Source organism: Orycteropus afer, unplaced genomic scaffold, assembly GCF_000298275.1.
Source record: "Orycteropus afer afer isolate SDZICR_OR568_19922 unplaced genomic scaffold, OryAfe1.0 scaffold00021, whole genome shotgun sequence".
Taxonomy (NCBI): domain Eukaryota; kingdom Metazoa; phylum Chordata; class Mammalia; order Tubulidentata; family Orycteropodidae; genus Orycteropus; species Orycteropus afer.
In genome coordinates, this window is record NW_006921608.1 from 10,169,992 (window position 1) to 10,194,476 (window position 24,485).

The window sequence follows — 24,485 nt, forward strand, 5'->3', positions numbered from 1 at the left end:
ACTAATATCTTAAATATTGATAGATATAACCCATATAAACAAAAGATTTGTGGGTCCTCAATCACATTTAATACTGAAATAGGGTCTTGAGGTCCAAAAAGTTTGAAAACTGTCAGTATACTTCTGATTCAATGGTCTCTTAGGGAAGTTTGTATTCAAAATACAACTTGATGCTTATGTTCATTATAGCAAGTGCTATAATGAATGGATAAGGCGTTTATAATACCTAAAACATCGACAGATGGTGGTTTCATTATATATTACTAATTTTCTCATCTAGCACTTTCTTTTGGTTCAGTTTTCTCATCAACCTTATTCCCTCTGTCTTAAAATGTAGTCTGTCACTACTTGAAATATTACTTTTCTCCCAAACCCACTTTTAATGTACCTATTCTTTTTGTTTTGGTTCTGGTTTTTTTGGTCCTACTCGTGTTGTTCTCACTACTTTTCTGACCTCCTAACTAGATGGTTTTCAGCAATTACCCACTGTTCTGAACATTATTGTTCAGCCTTCATTATTTGTATCAGTTGCTGTGGACATGGCTCTCTATAATTCTCTCTCTTCTAGGTGCTCCCTTTTTCCTATTTAGTTAAAGTACTAATTTCTAGTATTCTAAAAGTTACTTGTCACTTAATTGACATACTTGAGTCACATACTAGCAGGATATCCTGTCAGCTGCTTTATTAGCTGGTGGGATGACTTTACTGTAGGCAAGGAAGGCTGAAAAAAAAATTTAAGAAAAGCTTCAAACAAAGTAGGTTGGCATTAAATTGCTGTATAACAACAATATATTATAATTCCTTGGTGTAGAAAGATTTTGTTTTAAAGCTGTAGAAGGCTAGAGGTTTAAGACAGTCAAATAAACCCATCAGTGACTACATGGGGGAAAAGACTTGGTGATCTTCTCCCTTAAAGATTACAGACTAGGAAACCCTATGGGACAGTTCTTTTCTGTCCTAAAGAATCAACTGTGAGTTGACTTGACAGCATACACCACCACCAACAACAACAATGATTACAACCTGAAGTAGTATGTACGTGTGAACACCAGAAAGAACTGTTGATCATTTAGGGTGGTCACCTACACCTGCATTCACAGATCTTAATCATTCAGAGTAATGTATTTAGCAAATAAATACTCACTGTGTGTCTGTTATATGCTGTACCCTCAATACAGATACATACCTTTTTTAAAGTGTATTCATTATTATAATAAGATATTAATAAATGACCTGTACCATATTATGCTGTATTTCTATTTTAATGAAAACCTTCTTCCTTATAATCCTCTTTAAGACTTTATGATTTCACCATCTTTTCTGAAAATTTCTGGATGAAACTTTCCTTTAAGTCATAGCGTAGCAGGACATACCTCTTCCAAGAAGCCTGCTCTTAGAAACTATTCATTCTGTGCTGTGCTACAGAACTCCTTTTAGTGACACACACCTGTTTTTGGTAGAATTGCAACTTTAAGCCAGTGATTTTAATTCCAGCTCTTGTACTTCTCAACTGTCCCACCTTCTTCTGGTGTCTTTTATATTTAATTTTAAACCACAAAAAACATGCTCTTCATACATGCCACAGGTTATTAGTTACTGGATGACTGAACAGAATGTCAGTAAGTTTGGGCTTGGAGAAATCAAAAGAGATTGCCAGAAATATTCGCATGTTAAAGAAGCCATTGCTGCTGTCCTTGATAATGCCACCTTTGCAGGTCATTGGTTTTCAGAATCTGACCCCAAGGGTGGTCTCTGACAGAGTTTATAGGTTATCAACTCTGAATTTTGTTAAACTTAAATCACTAGTGTATGTTGTTGTTGATGATATGTGCTGTTGAGTCGGATCCGACTCATAGCAACCCCTCCTTGGGTTTCTGAGGCGGTATCACTATGGGAGTAGTTTGCCCAACCTTCCTTCCGAGGAGTGGCTGGTGGGTTTGAACCACCAGCCTTCTGGATAGCATTCAAGTGCCTTAGGCACTATGCTATCAGAGCTGCTAGTGTCTACATATACTCTCTTTTAAAGGAAAATTTGTATTATCCACTGGAGCTTCTGGCTGGTAGAAAGCAATAGTCTTCTGGGGAAACAAATAACAGGAAGATGATGTTACAGGGGAACCTGTATAACATCATGAGTTAAGGAAGAAAATATTTTCAAATTACAGGAAACAGACAAAAAAATGTGATTGCTTTGTTCACATTTCATTTTAACGATAACCCTTTCTGCTTTCTTCCTTTCTAGAAGAAGAGTCAGGGTAGTTGCTGCATTGCATGACTTTTTAAAGTTTATGTTAAATATTTAGCAAAAGTGCTAACATATTATTCCTTAATTTTAGGAATAAATTTTTTTGACGCAGACCTTTAAGTTGATGCTTTCTTTATCAGCCACCTTGATTGTTTAAGATTGTATTTGGAAGAACTAGAAAGAAATACGTTTATGTATTGTATTTTCATACGTTTGAAATTACTAATTTGTTTTTAAAGTCATGTCATCTTGATGTTGGTTTTCTTTTGTTTGCTAGGTATGCTTAAGAAATAATCCCCTTTATCATGCTGGAGCGGTTGCATTTTCGATTAGTGCTGGGATTCCTAAAGTTGGTGTCTTAATGGAGTCAGTTTGGAATATGAATGATAGCTGTAGATTTCAACTTAGATCTCCAGAGAGCTTAAAAAGCATGGAAAAAGCTAGCAAAACTACTGAAGCTAAGTAAGTACCGTACCCTAACTCATCTTCCTTCTATGTACCAGTCCCTCGTTGGCCCTGTGTATGAATGGGGATAATCAAGGGAGGCTTAGAGGTACATAGTATCATGGAAAACTGCTAGTGTTCTGGGGTTTTGTAAAGTACCCAGGAATTTTGAAGGGACTTGCTAAAGTTTACTTTTCACAGTTTGGTTAATACTTGTAGATGATGGCTGTTATCCGTGAGTCAGGCCAGAATGGGAGTGTAGAGTGCTTTTGAAGTCTTTGTTTTGTCATTAGATGTGTTGCTTTGCAGGTGCTTTGTAGCAGTAATGATGTGTTGACATTACCATTAGGCCGGCTTTCTCTCCCTGTATAATTGCCTTCCTAGTTTCTGTCTATTGTCTTGCCTGCATCTTGAATCACTGGAAGGGATTTACAGGTTAATGTGCTGGGGAGGAAAATTCTGTGTAATTTGTAAACTTTTTTTGGGTAGGAGGAATATGTGAACAGAAATACCGTTGAATTGCATAGAGTAGTACATTCTGGTTGTTTGGTACATAAACTTAAAGGTTTAATGGAAAAATTTTTTTCTCCAGTTTTCTTATTTCTTATTTGCTATTTCAACCATTTTAATATATACAGGCAATTATATTAATTATGTTCACCACATTGTGTAGGTGCTACCACTGTCTGTTTCCAAATTGTCCCAATAAAGTTTTTAAATGATTTTTTTCCTTAATCAATTTTTTCCTTAATATATATATATAAAGGGAGCTCTGGTAGCATAGTGCCTAAGGCACTTGACTGCTAACCAGAAGGCTGGCAGTTCAAACCCACCAGCCCCTCCCCGGAAGGAAGGTTGGGCAATCTACTTCCGTAGTGATACTGCCTCGGCAACCCAAGGAGGGGTCGCTATGGGTTGGATTCGACTGCACGACAATGGTTGCGTTTTATATATACACACACACACACACACACATATAAGAGCGTTGTAGAAACACAGAAGAGTAAAAATACCACATTCCAGAAATACCATTTTAAATATTTGAGGTGTTTTCTAGATTTATACAAGCATTGTAAGGAAGTAATTCAAACCATACAGTACATATAAATGTAATAATGACAAATGTACTAACTTTACTATTGCTACTCCTCTTAATATTAAAAACGCAAATGGAAGCTCAACACAGCTTACTGTTGCTAAATATGTTAAAAAATCTTGAACAAACTGAAGCCTTTGTGATTTATGTCTAAGGTATTTGGCTTCAAGTGCTTTCTCCCTCTCTCTGTTTCTTAAAATACAGTTTTTTGTGTTTTGCAGTCTTTTTCCCTAATTACATTGTTTTTTAAATCCAGAAAATAAAAGTAACAAAACACATTTATGTTGTTTTATGAACTTCATGAAGGGCAGCTGGAATATCTTTTGATATGCACAAGTATAAATGAATAGATTATAATATACTATTTATATCCTAGGAGCTCTGGTAGTGTAGTGCCTAAGGCACTTGACTACTACCCAGAAGGCTGGAGTTCAAACCCACCAGCCACTCCTCAGAAGGAAGATTGGGCAATCTATTTACATAGTAATACTGCCTCGGAAACGCAAGGAGGGGTCGCTATGAGTCAGGTCCGACTTGATGGCACACAGCATTTACATCCTATAATTTATGAAGGTTTTCAGTACCTTTCTTGAAATTTGTCACCTGTATTAGTAAACCTGTAAAAGAGCTAAGTGAAATGAAATGCAAGAAAGATAATAATTTTATTGTGATTAGTGTTCCTCTTTGCTAGTCATTGAAATGAGTTCACTTTAGAGGCATGTAAGTGATGAATCAGTACTGGCTTGCTTCCACTGTCACAAGATTTGCAGAGCAGCCATGAATATTCACTTCGTCCTTGTACTGAGCACTCTTGCTAAAAGACTGGTGACAGTAATGCTGGTTTTCTTTGGACCATTTCTGAGGTTAGGTGAAGTTCTTGGCGGGGGTATTAGGAAATGAAAGAGTTAAGATATTCACCTTGATTATAATATATATCAGGATGAAATATATAACAAATTGTTGAGTGTTAAGTGACCTTTCCTAACTAAAAACTGACTGCTTCTTTTAATGGATAAAATATTTATATCTTTATCATGTATCCATATAATATTGTATATTGTTGTAGTTACCTTCTTCACTAGAGTGTCAATGAAATAAAACTTATTTTAAGAGGGATAGTTTTTTAATCGTAAAATTTCCTTTTTCAGTTAAAGCAGGTGATGATGGTTCATTACCAGATGGTTCAAGAATAAATTTTTTAAAACCATTATGAGAAGAATTCTTTCTTTGAACCTTAGTAAATTAATGATCTACTAGTAGCTTTTTACCTATTTGCCTTTACCATTTTTTCAACTTAAATTGCTACTTCTCAGTTAGTCTGAGTTATATATTCACTGACATAGGAATCTGACTTGCTTGAGCCTTATGATAAAGCTATGTTGATTCATGAAGCTGTACTTTTGTTATTCTCAATAGAGTTTATATAAGTCATTTTTCCAATTTGTTGATAGCTTTGCATGATATATTTTTCTTTTCTGTATTAGAACGTTACACTAAAAATTGTAAGTACACAGTGTGTACCTTTTTCAGAGCATTTTTCTAATTATAAGACGAAACTTGAGTCTTAAAAATAAAGCATTTGACAAATGTTTCTAATAGTTCATTTTCCTGATTATAAGGATAATCTGCTTTCTAATCTCAGGCCTGAGAATAAGCAGGAACCAGTGAAGACAGAAATGGGTCCTCCACCATCGCCTGCGTCCACCTGCAGTGATGCATCCTCAATTGCCAGCAGTGCGTCAATGCCATATAGTAAGTTTTATGTGTAGTGTGCACTGGTCAGAATAATGTCCCATGCAGATAGCGGGGTTCAGTTTGTTTCTAATTTGAAGCAACTCAAGATTTTCTTAGGTCTTTTCATTTAAATTGTGTCTCTGTTTGTTTATTTTGTACAGCTTTGTTTAAGTGGAAAAATAGTATTCACAGCATTTTTTATTTCTGTTTGTGGGGATTACAGTTTTTTAATATATGTAAAATGCACTGCAGTGATAGAAAGAAATTATGCTTCACTTACTGTGGATTGGTTATGATGTGGTCACAACTTTGCTGGGATTTTATCGAATTCGTGAATCTGGATTTACTTCTACACCTTGGATTCATAGAGGTTTTAGAAAGCTCCTCAAAATTTATTTTAAAATGTATAGGTGGCCCCCTAGGTTATGAATGTCTAACTTATAGACAGTTCATACTTGCTCTTTAATATTATGTAAATTTGCCCTCGGTTTTAAACGTTTGAACCAGTCTCTACTCACGACAATTTCTTTTTCATCACAATCACCTTCACTTGCTGCATGTGCAGCTTTTAAATCATGGAAAAGGCTTTAAGCCTTTTTTTCCACCAAAGGGTAAATAAAAACAGTATGCATGACTTACCTACAAATTTGACTTACAAACACAGCTGAGAATGGATCTCATTTGTAACCTGTGCACTGCCTGCAGTTGCTTTGTACCTGAGGAAACTGACGTACATGAAATTGAAGTTAGACTAAGGTGTTAGCTTTAAGAATATCCCAGCAGATCTTCCTTTTTAAACACTGGTCAAAAAACTCTTACTTTTGAAGGCTCCCAAAATACTTTTGTTTTCTTTGCTTGTTGTTTGTAGTAGTGTTAATATAACTTTAACTAAGCATTAATGGATATGGCTGTAAATTGGTAATGAGACCCCAGTTCATAAAGCAGTAGTTAACAAAATTTTATTTAGAAGCCTTGGTTATGTATCCCTGTAAAATTGATCTTCTTCATATACTTAGATGAAATCTATAAAGTCTCTTTCACATTTTCTTTTTGGTACTTACCATTTTGTTGTTGTCTAAGAACGACGACGGTCGACCCCTGCCCCGAAAGAAGAGGAAAAGGTGAACGAAGAGCAGTGGGCTCTTAGGGAAGTCGTTTTTGTGGAAGATGTTAAGAATGTTCCTGTTGGCAAGGTTTGTTCACAATATCTAAGAATCAGTTACTAACAGAACTATAATGATATCAGTTATCCAAGAATTTACAGTTGGTGAGTGTCCATCAGCCCTTTTTCCAAGGCTGCTCTATCACCTTTAGTGGTCTCATCAGTCCCACTTCTTAACCTGACCCATGCATCTTCTCTGTCCTGGAGAGATGGACAGCCTCTTGTTGAGCATTTGTTGTTGTATGTTCCTTTTTTAAGTCATTTTATTTTGTAATAATTTTAGGTTACAGAAGAGTTACAGAGAGATATCTTGATTTTCGATACAGTCATTTCTTTGAAACACACACACCAGTTGCCTTTGAATCGACCCTGACGCATGTTTTCCCTATCTTTTAAATGGGTCTGTGGTCATATTCTATAACACAGTTTTAAAAGTCATATCCCTTCTCCACTTTCCCTTTTTCCTGAAGCTAGTCTTTCCTTCCAAGTTAATTTCATCCCTTTCTCCCCACACACTTAAAAGAAAAATAAATCTACCATTCACCAGTGGATAGCTGATCTTTGACAAAGGGCCAAAATCCATTAAATGGGAAGAGACAACTGTCTCTTTAACAAATGGTGCCGGCAAAACTGAATATCCATGTGCAGAAAGGTGAAATGAGCCTTACCTCATGCTGTACACAAAAACTAACTCCAGATGGATCAAGTACTTAAATGAGAAACCTAAAAGTGTAAAGTTAAAAGAAAAATAGTGACAAACTTACCAAAAGAAAGCCAGCTTAGGGGTCCTAATATATGACATATATAGACTACCAAACATAACTAAAAATGCACAAATAGCAGAAGATAAACTAGATGACTGGGATCTTTAAAAATTAAATTCTTAAGCACATCAAAAGAGTAAAAAAAGAACCTACAGATTGGGAAAAAAATACTTGGCAGTGATATATCTGACAAAGAACTTATCTCTAAAAACTGATAGAAAACTTCAGCAACTCAACACCAAAAAGACAAACTATCCATTTAAAAAATGTGCAGAAGACATGATCAGACACTTCACCAAAGTAGATAACTCAGGTGGCCAGCAACACCAGAGGTGTTCTGGTGGCATAGTGCCTAAGGCACTTGACTGCTAACCAGAAGGCTGGTGGTTCAAACCCACCAGGTACTCCTCGGAAAGAAGATTGGGCAATCTACTTTCGTAGAGTTAGTGCCTCAGAAACCCAAGGAGGGGTCACTATGAGTCGAATCAACTTGATAGCAGTGAGTTTGTGGGTTTTTTTTTTTTTTTTAAGAAAACACATGAAGAAGTGCTTGCAATCATTAGCCATGAGAGAGACAGAAATCAAAACAACAGTGAGGTATCATTCTTACCTGAGCAATAATAGCCAAGTTCAGCAAGACAGAAAAATGCTGACAAGGATGTGGAGAGATTGGGACTCTCATTTACTGCTGGTGAGACTGTCAGATGATAACAACCACTGTGAAAAACAGTATGGCGATTCCTTATAAAGTTGGAAGTAGAAACACCATTTGATCCAGCAGTGTCATTACCAGGTACATATCCTAAAGAAGTGAGAGCCAGGATATGAATAGATACATGTGCAGCCATGTTCATCACAGCACTGTTGACAATAGCAAAGAGAGGAAACAACTTAAGTTTCCATCAGCTGAGGAATGGATAAACAAACTGGTACCTACACACAAGGGAATACTATGCAACACTAGAGAATAGTGAAGAATTCATGTAACACCTCATAATATGGACAGACTTGGAGGACGGTATGCTGAGTGAAATAAGTCAGTCACAAAAGGACAAATATTGTATGAGTCCACTATTATAAAAAGGTCAAGGAGAGATTTACACATGGAAGTAAACTTCTTTGTTGGTTCTTTGTAGGGATGGGAGGGGAAGAGAAGGAAAATTGCTAGATCGGTAACAAACGAGTATTGATTGGGATGAAGGGAAAGGCAGTATACTGAAAGTGAGTAGACAGCACAATAACATTAAGGAAAAGGAAGACCTGGAGAGGTGCACAAGGGTACATAAAACAAAGGTAAATGCTTTTTACACAATACTGCATTATCAGTAATAACAATCTACAGGTAAATACATAGGTAGACAAGCTAAATGATCAGGTCTAAGTAGGCCAGAAGGAATATACCCATGACCATATATATGTTTGGCAGATGATATTTCTGCATATATATTTGTATGTGCTGTAAGAATGTCCGTATATATAATAGAGCTAATGGGCAAAGTTATAGTAACTTCTAAACCACAGCCAAACACCTTGAGGGAGTGAGTCACTGGGCTTACAGGACATCAAGTCACGAGGGACATCAAGTCACGAGGGACATCAAGTCACGAGGGACATCAAACTCAGTTAGCATAACATACACACAAAAATGTAGTTCTACATCCTGCTTTGGTGAGTAGCAATTGGGGTCTTCACAGCTTGAGAACAGGCATCTAAGATGCAACAATTGGTCTTTCCTTATCTGGAGCAAGGAGGAATGAAGAAAATCATAGATGCATGAAAACAGTCCATGGAACTAGTTGACCATGCAAGCCTCAGGTTGCATGACTGAGACCAGAAGAACTAGATGGTACCTGTCTATCACTGTCTACCACTCAGAAAGGGATCAGTATAGGAGATCCTGGATAGAGTGTGAGAAAGATATGGAACAAAACTCAAAATTACAAAAAAGACCAGGCTTACTGGTCTGATAGAGACTGGTGAAACCCCTGAGACTGTAGCCCCCAGTCACCCTGCAGCCTGTAGTTGAACTCATTCCTGTGGACTTCCAGCCAAAGAGATATATAGGATGAACATTTACACCAAGTAGGTGCACTCCTTAGAACAGTCAACCATGGGAGATCAGAAGGGGCAGTAATCGCACAGTGAGATAGCTCAGGGGGCAGGAGTGCATAGGAGAGAAGGACAGGAGGAAGGTAAATACAAGGAGGAAGTGGGACGAGAGCTGTTACGTTATGGGATTGCAGTCAATGTCATGAAACAAAATGCGTATGAACTGTTGAATGGAAAATGAATATGCTGTGTACACTTTCAACCAAATCACAATAAAACATAAAAATAAAATGGATCTAGAATATTAGATTCTACATAGTAAAAGTTTTCCTAAAATGTGAAGCTTTTTCATTTGTACTTAAATGACAGAGTAGTTACACTTTGTTCTATACTTTACAAAGGCTTTTTTCTTACACCCTTCCATTTGATTCTCAAAATAGAACTGCAGTTTATGAGCAGGCATTTTCTTCTGAGAAGATCACACTCACTCAGAAGCATGCAGACACTAAGTAGCAGAGGTGGAGCTCAGATATCCTGGTTTTAAGTCCTGTAGCTGTCTTACTGTGTGCTGACTACCTGTGCTGTCCAGTACAGTAGTCCACTGGCTATATGTGGTAATTTCAATTTATAAAAATTAAGTAATATTAAAATTCAGCCTTCCATTCACCTTAATTTCATTTTTAGTGTTAATGAACTTAATGGCCAGTGGATGCCACGTGGGACAGTGCTGATTAATGCCATTGCCATCATCAAGAAAGTTCTGTTGGACAGTGCTGTTCTAATGAGGGAAGATGGGGTTTCATGGGTTATTCTTTATTTTTTAGTTGATGGTTAAACATGTATAGAATAATCACTGACTGTATAGGTCAGTTTTTCATTAGAAAGTGAGCCTGGAGTGTGTAGACCAAGAACAAACCAAACCCACTGCCATCAAGTCGATTCTGACTCATAGTGACCCCTGTAGGATTTCCAGTGTTTGTAAATCTTTATGGTTGCAGAGTGCCTCATCTTCCATGGAGCAGCTGGTGGGTTCAAACCACTGACCTTTTCATTAGCAGCCAAATGCTACAACCACTGCACCACCAGAGCTCCTAGAGTATAGACATCAACAGCAAAACTTTGATTAGTGTGTTTAGTTTAGTTTTATAATATGGTGATTATATGAAGAAACATTTATGAGGAGTCCAATTAAATGCCTTTTATCCCTTTGTTCAGTGTTAAATTAGTTCAATGAATAGAATCTGCATATTGCTTACCATATTTAATTGTACATCTAGGTGCTAAAAGTGGATGGTGCCTATGTTGCTGTAAAATTTCCAGGAACATCCAGTAATACAAACTGCCAAAGCAGCACTGGTTCAGATGCCGACCCTTCTTCCCTCCTGCAAGATTGTAGGTTACTTAGAATTGATGAACTGCAGGTAAGTGTAGAGGAATCACTCGGAAGCTGATTTTGGAACTGAGTCCTTTGGTATGCCATGAGAATTTGAGAGCAAAACTTGTTTTGTGTTGTGTAGGTTGTCAAAACTGGTGGAACACCAAAAGTTCCAGACTGTTTCCAAAGGACTCCTAAAAAGCTTTGTATACCTGAAAAAACAGAAATACTAGCAGTGAATGTAGATTCAAAAGGTAAATATTTTGTGACTTTTTTCGGTAACGTTTAACCAGTCTACTTTGTATATTATTAGTGTTTGTGGAGTAAAAGGGAATAACATTAAAATGGTTTGGAGCATTGGCAGTTTTTGTCCCCTGTGTGCAATATTATGGAGTAAAGTGTATGTGTTTGAATTAACTTACAAACGTGACCAGAGGTATCAGGATTTGGTAGATTCTTAATTAGAGATTATTGATGATGTATAACAATATTTCTTTGTATTTATATGCTTCTGAAGGTGTGCATGCTGTTTTGAAGACTGGAAATTGGGTACGGTATTGTATCTTTGATCTTGCTACAGGAAAAGCAGAACAGGAAAATAATTTCCCTACAAGCAGCATTGCTTTTCTTGGTCAGAATGAGAGGAATGTGGCCATTTTCACTGCTGGACAGGTATAGAAGTTCAGTTCTGCTTTTGAAAAGTGATGTGACAACAGGGGCATTTTTGTGGTTATTAGGGTCAGCTCTCATTTACTTACTGATGTTGTTGTTTTGTGCCATCAAGTCAAATCTGACTCATAGCGACCCCTCCTTGGGTTTCTGAGGTGGTATTACTACGGAAGTAAATTGCCCAACCTTCCTTCTGAGGAGTGGCTGGTGGGTTTGAACCACCAGCCTTCTGGTTAGCAGTCAAGTGCCTTAGGCACCACGCTACCAGAGTTCCCAATTACTTATTAGTAACCTATTGAAGAATTTACAACACTTTTTAATGCCAGAATCCTTGTTTGGTCATTATTATTAACCTCCAGTTTGAAAATAGATAATATTGTAACAGTTACAGATACATTTTTGCTTGGGAGCTAAACTGTATTACTTGTCTTCCATTTTAGGAGTCTCCTATTATTCTTCGAGATGGAAATGGTACTATCTACCCAATGGCCAAAGATTGCATGGGAGGAATAAGGGATCCTGATTGGCTTGATCTTCCACCTATTAGTAGTCTTGGAATGGGTGTACATTCTTTAATAAATCTTCCTGCCAATTCAACAATCAAAAAGAAAGCTGCTATTATCATCATGGCTGTAGAGGTAATTTAACCTTTGCAACTACTAGGCATTTTAATTCAGAAGATACTTGCATGAGTCTAGGGAAACAGTTTTGAATAGGTCATTCATTGCCCCCTTCCTCTAGGAGCCAACAGGCTATTAGGACAAGAGAGATAAGTAAATCAGTGATTACGGTGTAATTTAAGGCATACACAGTGTAGGGGCACAAAGAAGAGTGATCTAAATCAGACTGTGGCTGTAGAGAAGACATCCTTGAGGGGAGTGATGCTTGAACAGAGCTTTTATTGATTCGGTACAGGTTCCCTAGACATAGGGATTAAGGTTGGAGATGTTATCCCAGGCACTAAGAGCAGCCTTTGTGAATCTATATAATGTGTTGGGAGGCTATATACATTATCTGGATATAACCAGAAGGTAGGGTTCATATGGGCCCATGAGTGGCAACCAGTGATGCTGGAGAGATAGACGTGGGTGCCTTGTGTGCTGACCTAAGAGGACTGAACTTTTCCCTAAAAGGTATGAGGAAAAGATTTTAAGCTTTAGGACTGGCATGATTAGATTGTTTTAGAAAAGATAATTAGCAGTGGAAGATGGATTTGTAGATTATGTAAGAGATGGAACATGGCAGCATAGAGACCAGATAAACAGCTAATGTAATTATCCAGGTGCCAAACAAAGTCAGTTTAAATTCTCAAGAGTGAAGAAGAATGGATAGATTAGAGACTGTAAACCTTGGTGACTGGATGTCAATGGTAAATAAGAGGAAGGAGTTACTGTAACCCTAAGCTTCTGATTTGGCTGTGATGTGAAGAAGTACAGAAAGAAGAATATAAGGACAGAGGGTAGCGTTAGGGTTAAACATGTTGAGGTGGAGGGGTTTGTTAGATGTGGAGGCAGCATCATTGAAAGGCCCTGGAGCAACTTGAACAGAGATGGCCCTACTTCGACATACACTTTAAAAGGATCACTGCTGATGTGCCGAGAATACTAAGGGGGCAAGTATGGAAGTAGAAAGACTAGTTAAGACACTGTTACAGTAATTCAGGTGGGAGATGATGGTGCCTTGGCCTATGAATTAAAAAGGGATTAGATTTTAGATATAGTAGATAAATTTTTAATGTAGAGCCTACAGGATCTGCAGATGGTTAAGTATAGGATGTAAGGAATTAAGAAGGTGACATGGTTTTGGAAGAAACAAGTTGCCATTTATCTGGATGCAGATTACAAAAACCAAAGCAGGCATAGGAATTTGATTTTAGAAATGTTAAGTTTGGGTTGCCTTTCAGATACCAGGGGGAGTTGGTGAGTAGAGAGTTAGATGTGTAACTCTGGAGACCAGGAGAAAAAAGAATAAACTGGAGAAACGTTCTCGGGAATTGTGGTGTTGAAAGGTGTGATACTGTACAAGATTACCAAGGTTGTGGAGAAGAGAAAAGGTCCAGAGACAGAGCTGTGAGTGTTTAAATGCTAGGGAGATAAAGAGCAACCAGCAGAAGAGACTAAGGAAGGAATAAGAACTGGAGTTTCCTCCAGCTGAGATAAGTGGTATCCTAGAACCAAAACCAAACTCACTGCCATTGAGTAGATTTGACTCATAGTGACACCTCCTTGGGTTTCCAAAGCAGTATCTCTATGGAAGTAGATCTCTCAGTCTGCCTTCCGAGGAGTGGCTGGTGGGTTTGAACCACCAGCCTTCTGGTTAGCCGTCAAATGCCTTTGGCACTATGCCACCAGAACTCCCAGAGGTTACATAAAGTCTCTCTTAATTCATTGCGGTTCTCACTACTGGTAATTTGTTGCCCTGAGTCCAATTGTTAGTTGCCATTTATTTTGTAGCTTGTGTTGTGCGTATATGTATGTGTGTTTTACGCTCAGCCCCCTTCACTCATTTATTTGCTTCTAATGCTCCTGTGGCATTTGGTTCTGTGACTCTTGTACATTGTCAGCATCTCATGGGTAAGATAAAATGTGTCAGCATCCCATGGGTAGGGATAAAGTGTGTCATCATTTATCTTTGTACCTCTATGTTTAGGGCTTGGCACACAGTAGAACCACAAGACATTTTTTAGTGAACCTTTTCTGCCCTTTGCCTTGACACATGTTGTAATATATAGCGATACAGAATAAACTTTTTTGCCTGTTACACAGCTGTGTGTAGTAGTATATTCTCAGTGTGAGAAACCATACAGGGTCCAGCAGAGAGAGTTCCCTATGTCTGTTTCTAGCCAAATAACTGGCTGATTGTTTGAAAACATTCCATATCACAGCAGTGTGCAACAAAATAACTTGATTTTTAGTTGACTTTGAAAATATTGTTCTTTTTGTTCTTTGGAGAAATTTTGAATACTCTATCAACACATTTTAATGCATATATTTCACCAGTCTTTGGAAAATTTAGCCTTAGGTAGTTCACCTCATATTCTTGAACTCGCAGTTGCTTATTATGGGGTCACTTGAGAGCCATAGTTAGTTCCACAGTCAAAATGGCTTATTTCATATATTGTAGGTGCTGAAAATGGCATTTGGGTTGTATTTTCTTTTGGGCCCTCAGGCCCCTGAAGTGTGGGAGAAAGGCACTCTGGGGAGGAGGTAGCACATTTTTCAAGTACATTCTGCTTTCTCCCTTTTTACTTCCACATACTTTTCTTACCTGCTTTCTTCCAGTCCCTAATTCTAGTTAAAATGAACTAGTTTGTTTTCTAAAACTAATGCTTTATACTCAGTCCATTAAATACAGCTGGTTTTACATTTGAACTTTTTGATAAGTTTGATACATTGTAAAAGTAATGCTGTATACTCAGTCCATTAAATACAACTAGTTTTACATTTGAACTTTTTGATAAGTTTGATATGTGCTCTTTGCAGTTAGGTAGTTAATGGTATGTTCTGTAAATACTTCATTAGCACTACTGTGTTGCAGACAATTAACTACATTAGTTATCACCTTCGGGGTTTGCAGTTGTTGTGATTGCTGGGGAGTTGAAGGTTTTGGTTTTCATGGATCACAGTATAATGTGGTAACCTTAAGAGCATAAGAGGGAGAGAGTAAGCCTAGAATAAAATTTATACTCTTTTCTTCATTGATTAACAGTCTGAATAGCACTCTAATTCTGTGTGGCTGTATAACATATAATATAAATCTGGGGTCAATAAACTATTGCCTGTTGGCCAAATCTGACCACTCTCATTCATTGATGCATTGAATATGGTTACTCTCCCACTAAAACAGCAGAGTTGAGTAGTTGTAAAAGCTGTGAATATTTACTGGTCCTTTACAGGAAAAGTTTGCCAACCCATTTCTGTTCTTATCATTTGTATACCCAGATTCCAAACCAACCAAACCCACAGCCGTTGAGTCAATTCCAACTCATAGCAGCCCTGTAAGGCAGAGTAGAACTGCCCCATGAGGTTTCCAAGGCACATCTGAAGTAGAGTGCCACATCTTTCTCCCGTGGAGCAGCTGGTAGATGTGAAATGCTAAGCTTTTGGTTAGCAAGTGAGCGCCACCAGTGGTCGCTATACTCAAAGGTACCTTTAAGTTCAACTCCTTTTGCCACACCACCTAAAACTGTCTCTACTTACTTGCAAAGCTGATTACATATAGTGCTGGCCATGAGAAGATTTTGACATGTGATATGCAATTGAAATTATTGAAGTTTCTTTTTCTCCCTGATTTCTCTGAGCACAGAAACAAACCTTAATGCAGCATATTCTACGTTGTGACTATGAAGCCTGTCGACAGTATCTCGTGAATCTCGAGCAAGCAGTCGTTTTAGAGCAGAATCTACAGATGCTGCAGACATTCATCAGCCATAGATGTGATGGAAATCGAAATATTTTGCATGCTTGTGTATCAGTTTGCTTTCCAACCAGCAATAAGGAAACTAAGGAAGAAGAGGGTGAGATTAAGAACTCTAACAAAGTCTTTTAGTAAAAAGTTACAGTTGTGGAAATATGACAACATTTAATGGAAAAGATAAGCAAATTGCTATAAAGACTCTGTTTATATGTGTGTACTTTTATTGTGTTCTGTAAAATCTTGACTTTTGAGTCTCTTAAATATGCCTGTCCTCTTGTCAGGATGGGTGTATCATATAAGCAAATGAAGTGTATTTTTTTTGTTGTGTTGAATTCTGTTTCTCTCTCTATATATAGATATATATATATTTTAAAATAAGCTTTACTGACTTACAATTACAGATGACTTATGACTATGGGAGTTATTTAATTATTTTAGCAATTAACAGTCTGAATAGCACTCTAATTCTGTATGGCTGTACAGAAGTCAGAGTTACATTGTGGCAATTTTTAATCCCAATTTTTAGACTACAGAAGGAAAAGTAACCTAGTGAGTTGTTAGATATTTTTAAAAAGTGTAAAAAGGTCTTTTTGCCATAACGTTTTTAAATGAATAAACAAAAGAGGAAACTTAAAAAACCTAAAATGCACTTACATAATTCATAACGTTTTTTCTTGTTTTGAATTTGGCTATTGGTATTCTGATTGGTACATTTTTGAATAGTGGTTTGCAGGTTTATGACCTTTATGCCAGTGTATAAAACTAAGACTGAGATACTGATATGTAGGTTTTTTTCTTCTTAGTAGTGAACATTTAATTTCAATCTACTAATTAATGATCTCATTTTTGGCCTTTGGAGATTGTAAAGTAAGGCAGAATACAAAACAATTCATGTATTAAAAGATCATAGTCCAGGCTGTCTTGTTGCTCTAATTAAAGTGTTGGCTATTATGTATGTATGTTATGTATGTATAGTATGTGCATTAAAATTATAGCATCTAGCATCTGGAAGCCTGTGCATACTTAATCTCTTAGTTTTGAAATTGAAATTGATCCCAACTTTTTCTCTTATGTTTCAGAAGCAGAGCGCTCAGAAAGAAATACATTTGCAGAAAGGCTATCTGCTGTCGAGGCCATTGCAAATGCAATTTCAGTTGTTTCAAGTAATGGCCCAGGTAATCGGGCTGGATCATCAAGTAGCCGAAGGTAATGTGATTTTTACCAGGAAAGTTTAATTGGAGGAAAAAAAATTTCAAATACAGAAGAAAATAATCTCTCTTATCTACCACATGCATGAGTTGGTCGGTTCCTTTATTGTTGTTGTTGTTCCTCCTTTCTTGGCAGTGAAATCATCACCCTGGGGAAAAATGCCTGAAAATATCGTAGTTTAAGTGTAGAATAATAGGACCTAGGGTACGTCATAAATCTGAGATAATTAGATAATTCAAGCTTGATTCTTTGAATGTGTTCTAAATTCATCATTTTTGCTTTCTAGGAAGCTATTTTCTTTAGTTGGAGAACAGGTAATACAATAATTGAAAAGAACCCCTCGTTCTTTCATTCTCAGATGACTTGCTTAGGTCAATTTCTCAGATGTTTTAATAATCTGGGAAGAAGTAAAAGGCTCATGTGTATTGTTTTCTGAATATTTGATGTTTTAAACTTCCAGGCTTTCTGAGTTGTGGGATGAGCAGATCTTCATAACATGTTAAAAACTGATAGGTTTTTGAATACATGAGGAATTTAGAGACTTTAGAATATAGTTTTTCTGTAGGAAAAAGAACATTTATTCTAGACACAACAGAGCCACAATTCTTGTTACTGACATCATTGATGGAAGCCCACCTGCTGTGTGCTAATGTGATAGATTGGAAAGCTTACTTAAGATGAGGACATCCCTTGCTTATTTTCTGTTCCACATTTAACTTTCCCTTTAAAAATGGTGATATATAAATTGGCACCAAGAAACCTACCAAGTTGATAGCTTTCCAGGTTCAAAACTTTCCTGAAGTGGGCTTTATCAAATAGTATTTGTGGGTGACCAAATTATAACTTAAAATAGTACAAAAACATTATGTAGACTGTGCAAAATTATCGTCAACTTATTTATTTAGGACTACACTAGACAGAGGAAGTGTTTGGTCTAAAATGGAAAGCAACTTAAATTTTTCTTGAAAAATTAGTGTCTGAATTATTTCAGGTATTTCATTTCCTCAGGGAAAATACAGATGCAAATCCAGTTGGACTCTCTGATATGATTGGTCCAATACCAGTGCTGCCATCTTTTTTTTTTTTTTTTTCATGTAAGGATTATTTTGAAGGCAAAGACTAAAAGGAGCTTCAAGAGTGGGTGATGTGTTGCTCACAGAAATAATTTGCAGAGTAAGCTCCTTTGAGGAATTTGCCGAAGATTTCACTGCAGTGCTCTTAACCAGTTCAAACTCAGGGCTTCCGGTTGAACAGATGAAAGCACAGGAGTCTTATTATCCACGCCGGGCAGTAGGAATTCCACAGACTCTGCTTCATTGACGTGAAACCCTCCTCTAGTCTACAATGGATTTTCTAGGCGATACCCCTTGATGAGTATGCAGGCTGGGATTCATGAGCTGTAAGCTCAAAACTGATGCAATTGCAATATTGAATGGAGTACTGTTAAATGCCAGCAGATGATGATTTGACTCAGAAGTTGTGTTATGTGACTCAATAATTCCTGAGTACAAAAGTCAGAGTTAGTGGAAAGCTTGATTGATGCATCTGATTGCAGGTGTATTTACTCTAGAGATTGTTAATCTGGAAGACACATGACCTTCGCTTTTTTGTCACAGTGGTGTGTTTGAACATGACTGGATTCTAAGGCTTCTGTAGCATGGATATAACGTGCTTACAAAGAGGAAATTACATCATCCTTGAATTCTTCCATATTGTCAGAAAATACGATGACTCCAGGCAAGCCTATACGAAGAAATGTCAAAACTCTGAATCTTAGCAGCCAAGGTGGTATCTCCTCAGTATTGTCCTCAGCCACTGAGGATACAGGTGAATCTTCATGAATTGTGTACAGCATCTTGAAGAATAATTTTCTTTTTTTTCTGTTTTCTTTTTCTTTTTGTTGTTGTTTTTTTTTTTTTTTTTTTTTTTTTTTGTTTTTTTTTTTTTTTTTTTTTAAGAATCTATATGAGGAGCTGGGCATTGTACTTAAAAATGTTCCCAAGACCAAAGGAAGAAAAAAGGTTAAGGACAATTTTTTGTAAATGACAAGGATGACCCCCTCATTTAATATTGAATTGACTACATGACAACAACAAAGTTGGGAGTTTGCAAGTTCAAGATGAGACTATGATCTCAATTTATGTTCATTTATTCTAAATCCACTCTAAAAGCTAGGGGTTGGAAAATAGCCCATGTGTGTTTTCTTTGGCCTGTACAATGTTAAAAACATTTTTCCTTAAAATTTTAATGACTTAGATGGGCACGTATGCCTCTGTTGTTGTTTTTATGTGCTATCTAGTCAGACCCGACTCAGAGCCACCCCTCCTTGGGTTTCTGAGGAGGTATCACTGTGGAAGTAGATTGCCCAACCTTCCTTCTGAGGAGTGGCTGGTGGGTTTGAACCGCCAGCAGAGTTTACCAATTGTCCTTCCATGTTAAATCTGACTGCCTTTCACTCGTTACTTTACTTGCCTGGCCCGGTAGGCATTAAGTGTATAACTCTGATGCAAATAAACATTCCTCCTATAAGCCCAGAGCATGCGTTTATTTCCAGGTCATTCAAAGTGTCTCCCAACTGTTGCTGCTTTTTCTCTGTGTTTTGAGGAAGGCACATTGGGATACCAAGTGTCTTGTGTTGAAACTTAATTAAAATTGTTTAGAAGCATCACAGTGTGAACAGTCACCCTGGTGAGTGCTATTACTGGTAAGGAGCTTGCCTTTCTCTGTGTGTGTTATCTCTGGATAGAGAGGTGACCTGGACTAAAACAATAACTACGTCCTACACCCCCTTTATTATTATAAAAACTCTTTACACAAAAATTTCTCAATTGGGAGAGAGTTAACATTGATTGGAGCTGTTTTGTAGTAGTGAGTACTAGAACTGATATTATTTGAGTCCTCACAGTTTGCTTTGCAGAATATTCTAAAGAATATCCAAAAAGTGCATCATCAGACATAAGCCTAATAAAATAGATGTGTTTCTGAAAGTAGCCTCTAAAAGAAATTTCGTAAATGGTTTTAGATTTTTTTCTTATAAAATTGATGATATATTGATATGGAAAAGCACATTTGCCCTAGGATTAAAAAACAATCTCAGAGATTCAAGCACTAACAGTTTTTTCAAAATTGCTCATTTAAGGTATATCATGCTCAAGAGTGTTAGATCTTTCACATCAGAAATGCCATGTCTTTGGGATTAAATCTGTGCGGGAGGATGAAGCCCCTTCTGTGTTGCTGGCCCTTACAATTGAGTTTTTACTCTTTACCATTTAAAATCTCTCAAATTGTGGCTGAGTGAAGAGATTTGCCTTATGTGTGTTCTCTTAATTGCTGTTAACTCTTAATGTCTTAATATTGTAGCCTTTGTAAGCTTTTATTCAGTGGTAAAGTATAGATTGTTGTACAAGTAGTTGTCCGTAGGAGGTCTGTGTTGATGATTCTGTTTCTTTTTAGTGATGTGCATACCTGTACACATTTTTTTTTTTTTTTGTATAGCAGGAGACAAAAAATACCACGCCCAGGCTTTAATCTAACAACACATTCCACAAGCTCCAGTTTCATTTCTTAATTTCCTGGGATGCAAGTTGTGCTGTTTTTTAAAAACACTTTTTGTATAAGAAATAAATCAAAATTGATCTTTGTTTTAAAACTATTCACTGTATGGATATTAGTTTAATTGCTTTTGAGATCACAAATAAGAGATTTAGTGCCTGTTTACCAAAATGTTTCGGACTGAGGCTAAAAATATTGGTTTTGTACTAATCAGTATGTTTGCTGATATCCATTATTAAACTTTATTCTTATTGATCATGAGCAGAGGAAAGAAATAAATTTTTTTTTTGTTTTAATGTTTAGCTGTTCATTTTTCTTAACTGTACGAAAAGGTAAAACTTATTTGCTAATCTTACATCACAACAAGTTTTGTTCCCTGTGCTTAGTTTGTGTGGGAGCCTAATACAGTGGTGGTAGTGTTGCACTGGGTGTAGGGGCCCTGGTCGCATTTCTATCCCTCGCTGACTTACTCTGTGATTCCAGAATTGGCATTTGTGCTGCACCTCCCTTGCCTGGAGTGTTTGCTTGTAGAACATACTTGAGCTTCTCAGATGAGAAGTTCTCTGCACCTGTGAATTATGGGCAGACCTAGTAGTGAGCTCTGGTTTTGTCCCTGTTCTTCTAGTTTGAGATTACGGGAGATGATGAGACGTTCGTTGAGAGCAGCTGGTCTGGGTAGACATGAAGCAGGAGCTTCCTCCAGTGACCACCAGGATCCAGTTTCACCTCCCATAGCTCCCCCTAGTTGGGTTCCTGACCCTCCTGCAATGGATCCTGGTAAGATCTATTATCTTACTTAGTGTTTTATTGAAAAGATTAGGTCATAAAAGAAGAAAGTGAACATTTTAATGAGATGTTTAGAAATTTGAAATATATGAAAGTAACAAAAGCATTATTTTAACTAATAAAACTTTGGTTTAAGAGATTTGTACTTTAAAAATTAAAATTCTAGAAACTGGGCAGTCGTCACTCTTTTACTGGAGTATTATATTCTTATACGGGTAAGAAGAAATTAAGATAAGCTATTCATTTACCTAGTGGATCGCTTCTCAGTAGTTTGGAAGAATATAAGTTTCTCCTCTTTCTGATTTGACCTTTGGCTTGCAGTGAAAAGCCCTAAGTCCAGTTAAGAGAACATGTTAGGGATATGTTATCTATAATGATGTACATCCTGCTGTTCTGTTTACTAAAAGATGGTGACATTGATTTTATCCTGGCCCCCGCTGTGGGATCTCTTACCACAGCAGCGACTGGCACCGGTCAAGGACCAAGCACCTCCACCATTCCAGGTGAGAATCTATACCGTGTTAATCTGCCTAGGCATTTGGAACATAAATAAGGTATACTTTGCATATAGGTTTCTACAGATTCTCAGTTTATCTCGAATAGATTTTTCTTGGCTTGAAAAACATCTGTTCTCTGACTTACATTCTCTGTATCAGTGAAAATGTTGTGTACATGTAGATATATCTGTAAGTATGAGGTCTGTAAAATGTATTAAGGTGTTTAAAATCCTCATAATGAAGTTAATGATTTATTACTAATACTAGAAGTTTTTTCTTAGCTAGCGGCTTATGTAGTGGATACCTAATGTATTACTCCAGAATATTCTTTTACTTTGTCTTGTTTACTCTGTTTCATTATCACATATGTACAGGTCCTTCCACAGAGCCCTCTGTAGTAGAATCCAAGGATCGAAAAGCCAATGCTCATTTTATATTGAAATTATTATGTGACAGTGTTGTTCTGCAGCCCTATCTACGAGAACTCCTCTCTGCCAAGTAAGAGGCTTTAATATACTTCTTATATGAAGGTATAGCTTAGCTACTTTCACTAATTGGGTTGATCAGCAGTTATGTGAATTGGAAATAATTTCTCAGGATCCAGCATTGTCTTCCCTCTGTTACTAAGTTCGTGTCAGTGAATGACATCTTCCCCACATCATACAGTGTACACTAAATGAATAGAAGATGCTCTGGTGGCGTAATAGTATTCAGCTGCTAACCAAAAGGTTGGTGGCTTGAACCTGTCGGCTTCTCTGTGGGAGAAAGATGAGGTGAATTTCTTCTGTAAAGATTTAGAGCCTTAGAAACCCTATGAGGCCGTTCTGCTCTGCCCTATAGGGAGCTGTGAGTTGGATTCAATTTGATGGCACTGGGTTTGGGTTTAGTTTTGAATAAATACAAACCAGCTTTTCTGTTCATTTGATCAGGGTATATATTTATTTGTTAAAATGATTCATCACAGGATAGCCATTCTGCAGCACAGACCCACAGATTAGCTTTATCACAATCATCTCAGAAATGTAAACAATTATGCTAGCAGAGGTCACTTATCCCCACTGACATTGGAAGGGGGTGGCTTCTTAGAGGGTAATTACCTTGTCTAATCCCTTAGTGACTCTTGGATAAAAATTGCCCAACTTATGAATTTATGTTTATATAAATGAAGGGATCCACTAGTAAAATAAGTCGTTGAATTACAAAGAAAATTATGACTGAACAGCAGCTTAGTAACATGATTTGAGGCACATATAAAAATGGTGGTGTAGTGTATATGGAACATTTTCCATGACAGACCATATGTTAGGCCATAAAGCAAGCCTTCATAAATTTAAAAACATTGAAATACTGAAAAACATCTTCTCAGATCACAATGCTATCAAATTAGAAATCAACACTAGGAAAACCAATGGAAAAAGAGTAAACACATGGAAACTGAACAACACCCTCCTTAAGAAAGACTGGGTAAGAGAAGAAATAAAAAGTGAAATTGAAAAATTCCTTGAATCAAATGAGAATGAAAACACGACACACCAAAATCTTTGAGACACAGAAAAAGCAGTAATCAGAGGCCAATTTATAGCAATAAATACACACATCAAAAAAGAAGAGCCAAAATCAACTCTTTAAACCAACATCTCCAATAAATAGAAAAAGAACAGCAAGAAAAGCCTACAGTCACCAGAAGAAAGGAAATAATCAAGATTCAAACAGAAATCAATGAAACAGAAAATAAACAATAGAAAAAATCAACAAGACCAGAAGTTAGTTTTTTGAAAAGATTAATAAAATTGACAAACCATTGGCAAATTTAACAAAGGAAAAGAGGGAAAGAATATAAATAACACAAATAAGAAACGAAATGGGTGACATCACAACAGAACCAACTGAAATAAAAAGGATACTATCAGGATACTACGAAGAACTGTACTCCAACAAATTTGAAAATCTGGAAGAAATAGACAAATTTCTAGAAACACACCACTTACCTAAACTAACACAGACTGATGTGAGAAAGATGAACAGATCCATAACAAAAGAAGAAGTTGAACAGGTCATAAAATAATTACCAACAAAAATTGGAACCCAGAGAGTTTCACTGGAGAATTCTGCCGAACATTCAGAGAAGAACTGATACCAATCCTACTCAAACTATTCCAAAACATAGAAATGGATGGAATCCTCCCTAACTCATGAAGCAAGCATAACCTTGATACCAAAACCAGGCACAGACATACCTCAAAAGGAAAACTACAGACCAATATCCCTCAAGAATATAGACGCAAAAATCTTCAACAAAATCCTAGCCAATAGACTCCAACAACATATCAAAAAAATCATTCATTATGACCAAGTTGGGTTCATATCAGGTATGCGAGGATGGTTCAACATTAGAAAAACAATCAACATCATCCACCACATAAATAAAGGAGAAGAACCACATGATCCTATCAATGATGCAGAAAAGGCATTTGATAAAATCCAACA

General features: G+C 36.9%; 1 protein-coding gene across 1 annotated transcript in view; it reads left to right on the forward strand.

Annotated features, from left to right (window-relative positions):
* Positions 1–24,485, forward strand: part of UBR5 (ubiquitin protein ligase E3 component n-recognin 5) — a 186,528-nt gene that overhangs the window by 107,260 nt on the left and 54,783 nt on the right. The window contains exons 14-25 of the mRNA XM_042783640.1: positions 2,523–2,707; positions 5,428–5,537; positions 6,600–6,712; positions 10,772–10,915; positions 11,012–11,123; positions 11,387–11,541; positions 11,979–12,176; positions 15,844–16,054; positions 17,034–17,160; positions 21,341–21,492; positions 21,909–22,004; positions 22,373–22,496. Coding sequence (XP_042639574.1) covers positions 2,523–2,707; positions 5,428–5,537; positions 6,600–6,712; positions 10,772–10,915; positions 11,012–11,123; positions 11,387–11,541; positions 11,979–12,176; positions 15,844–16,054; positions 17,034–17,160; positions 21,341–21,492; positions 21,909–22,004; positions 22,373–22,496 — 1,727 coding nt within the window. The remainder of the gene's footprint in view (positions 1–2,522; positions 2,708–5,427; positions 5,538–6,599; positions 6,713–10,771; positions 10,916–11,011; positions 11,124–11,386; positions 11,542–11,978; positions 12,177–15,843; positions 16,055–17,033; positions 17,161–21,340; positions 21,493–21,908; positions 22,005–22,372; positions 22,497–24,485) is intronic.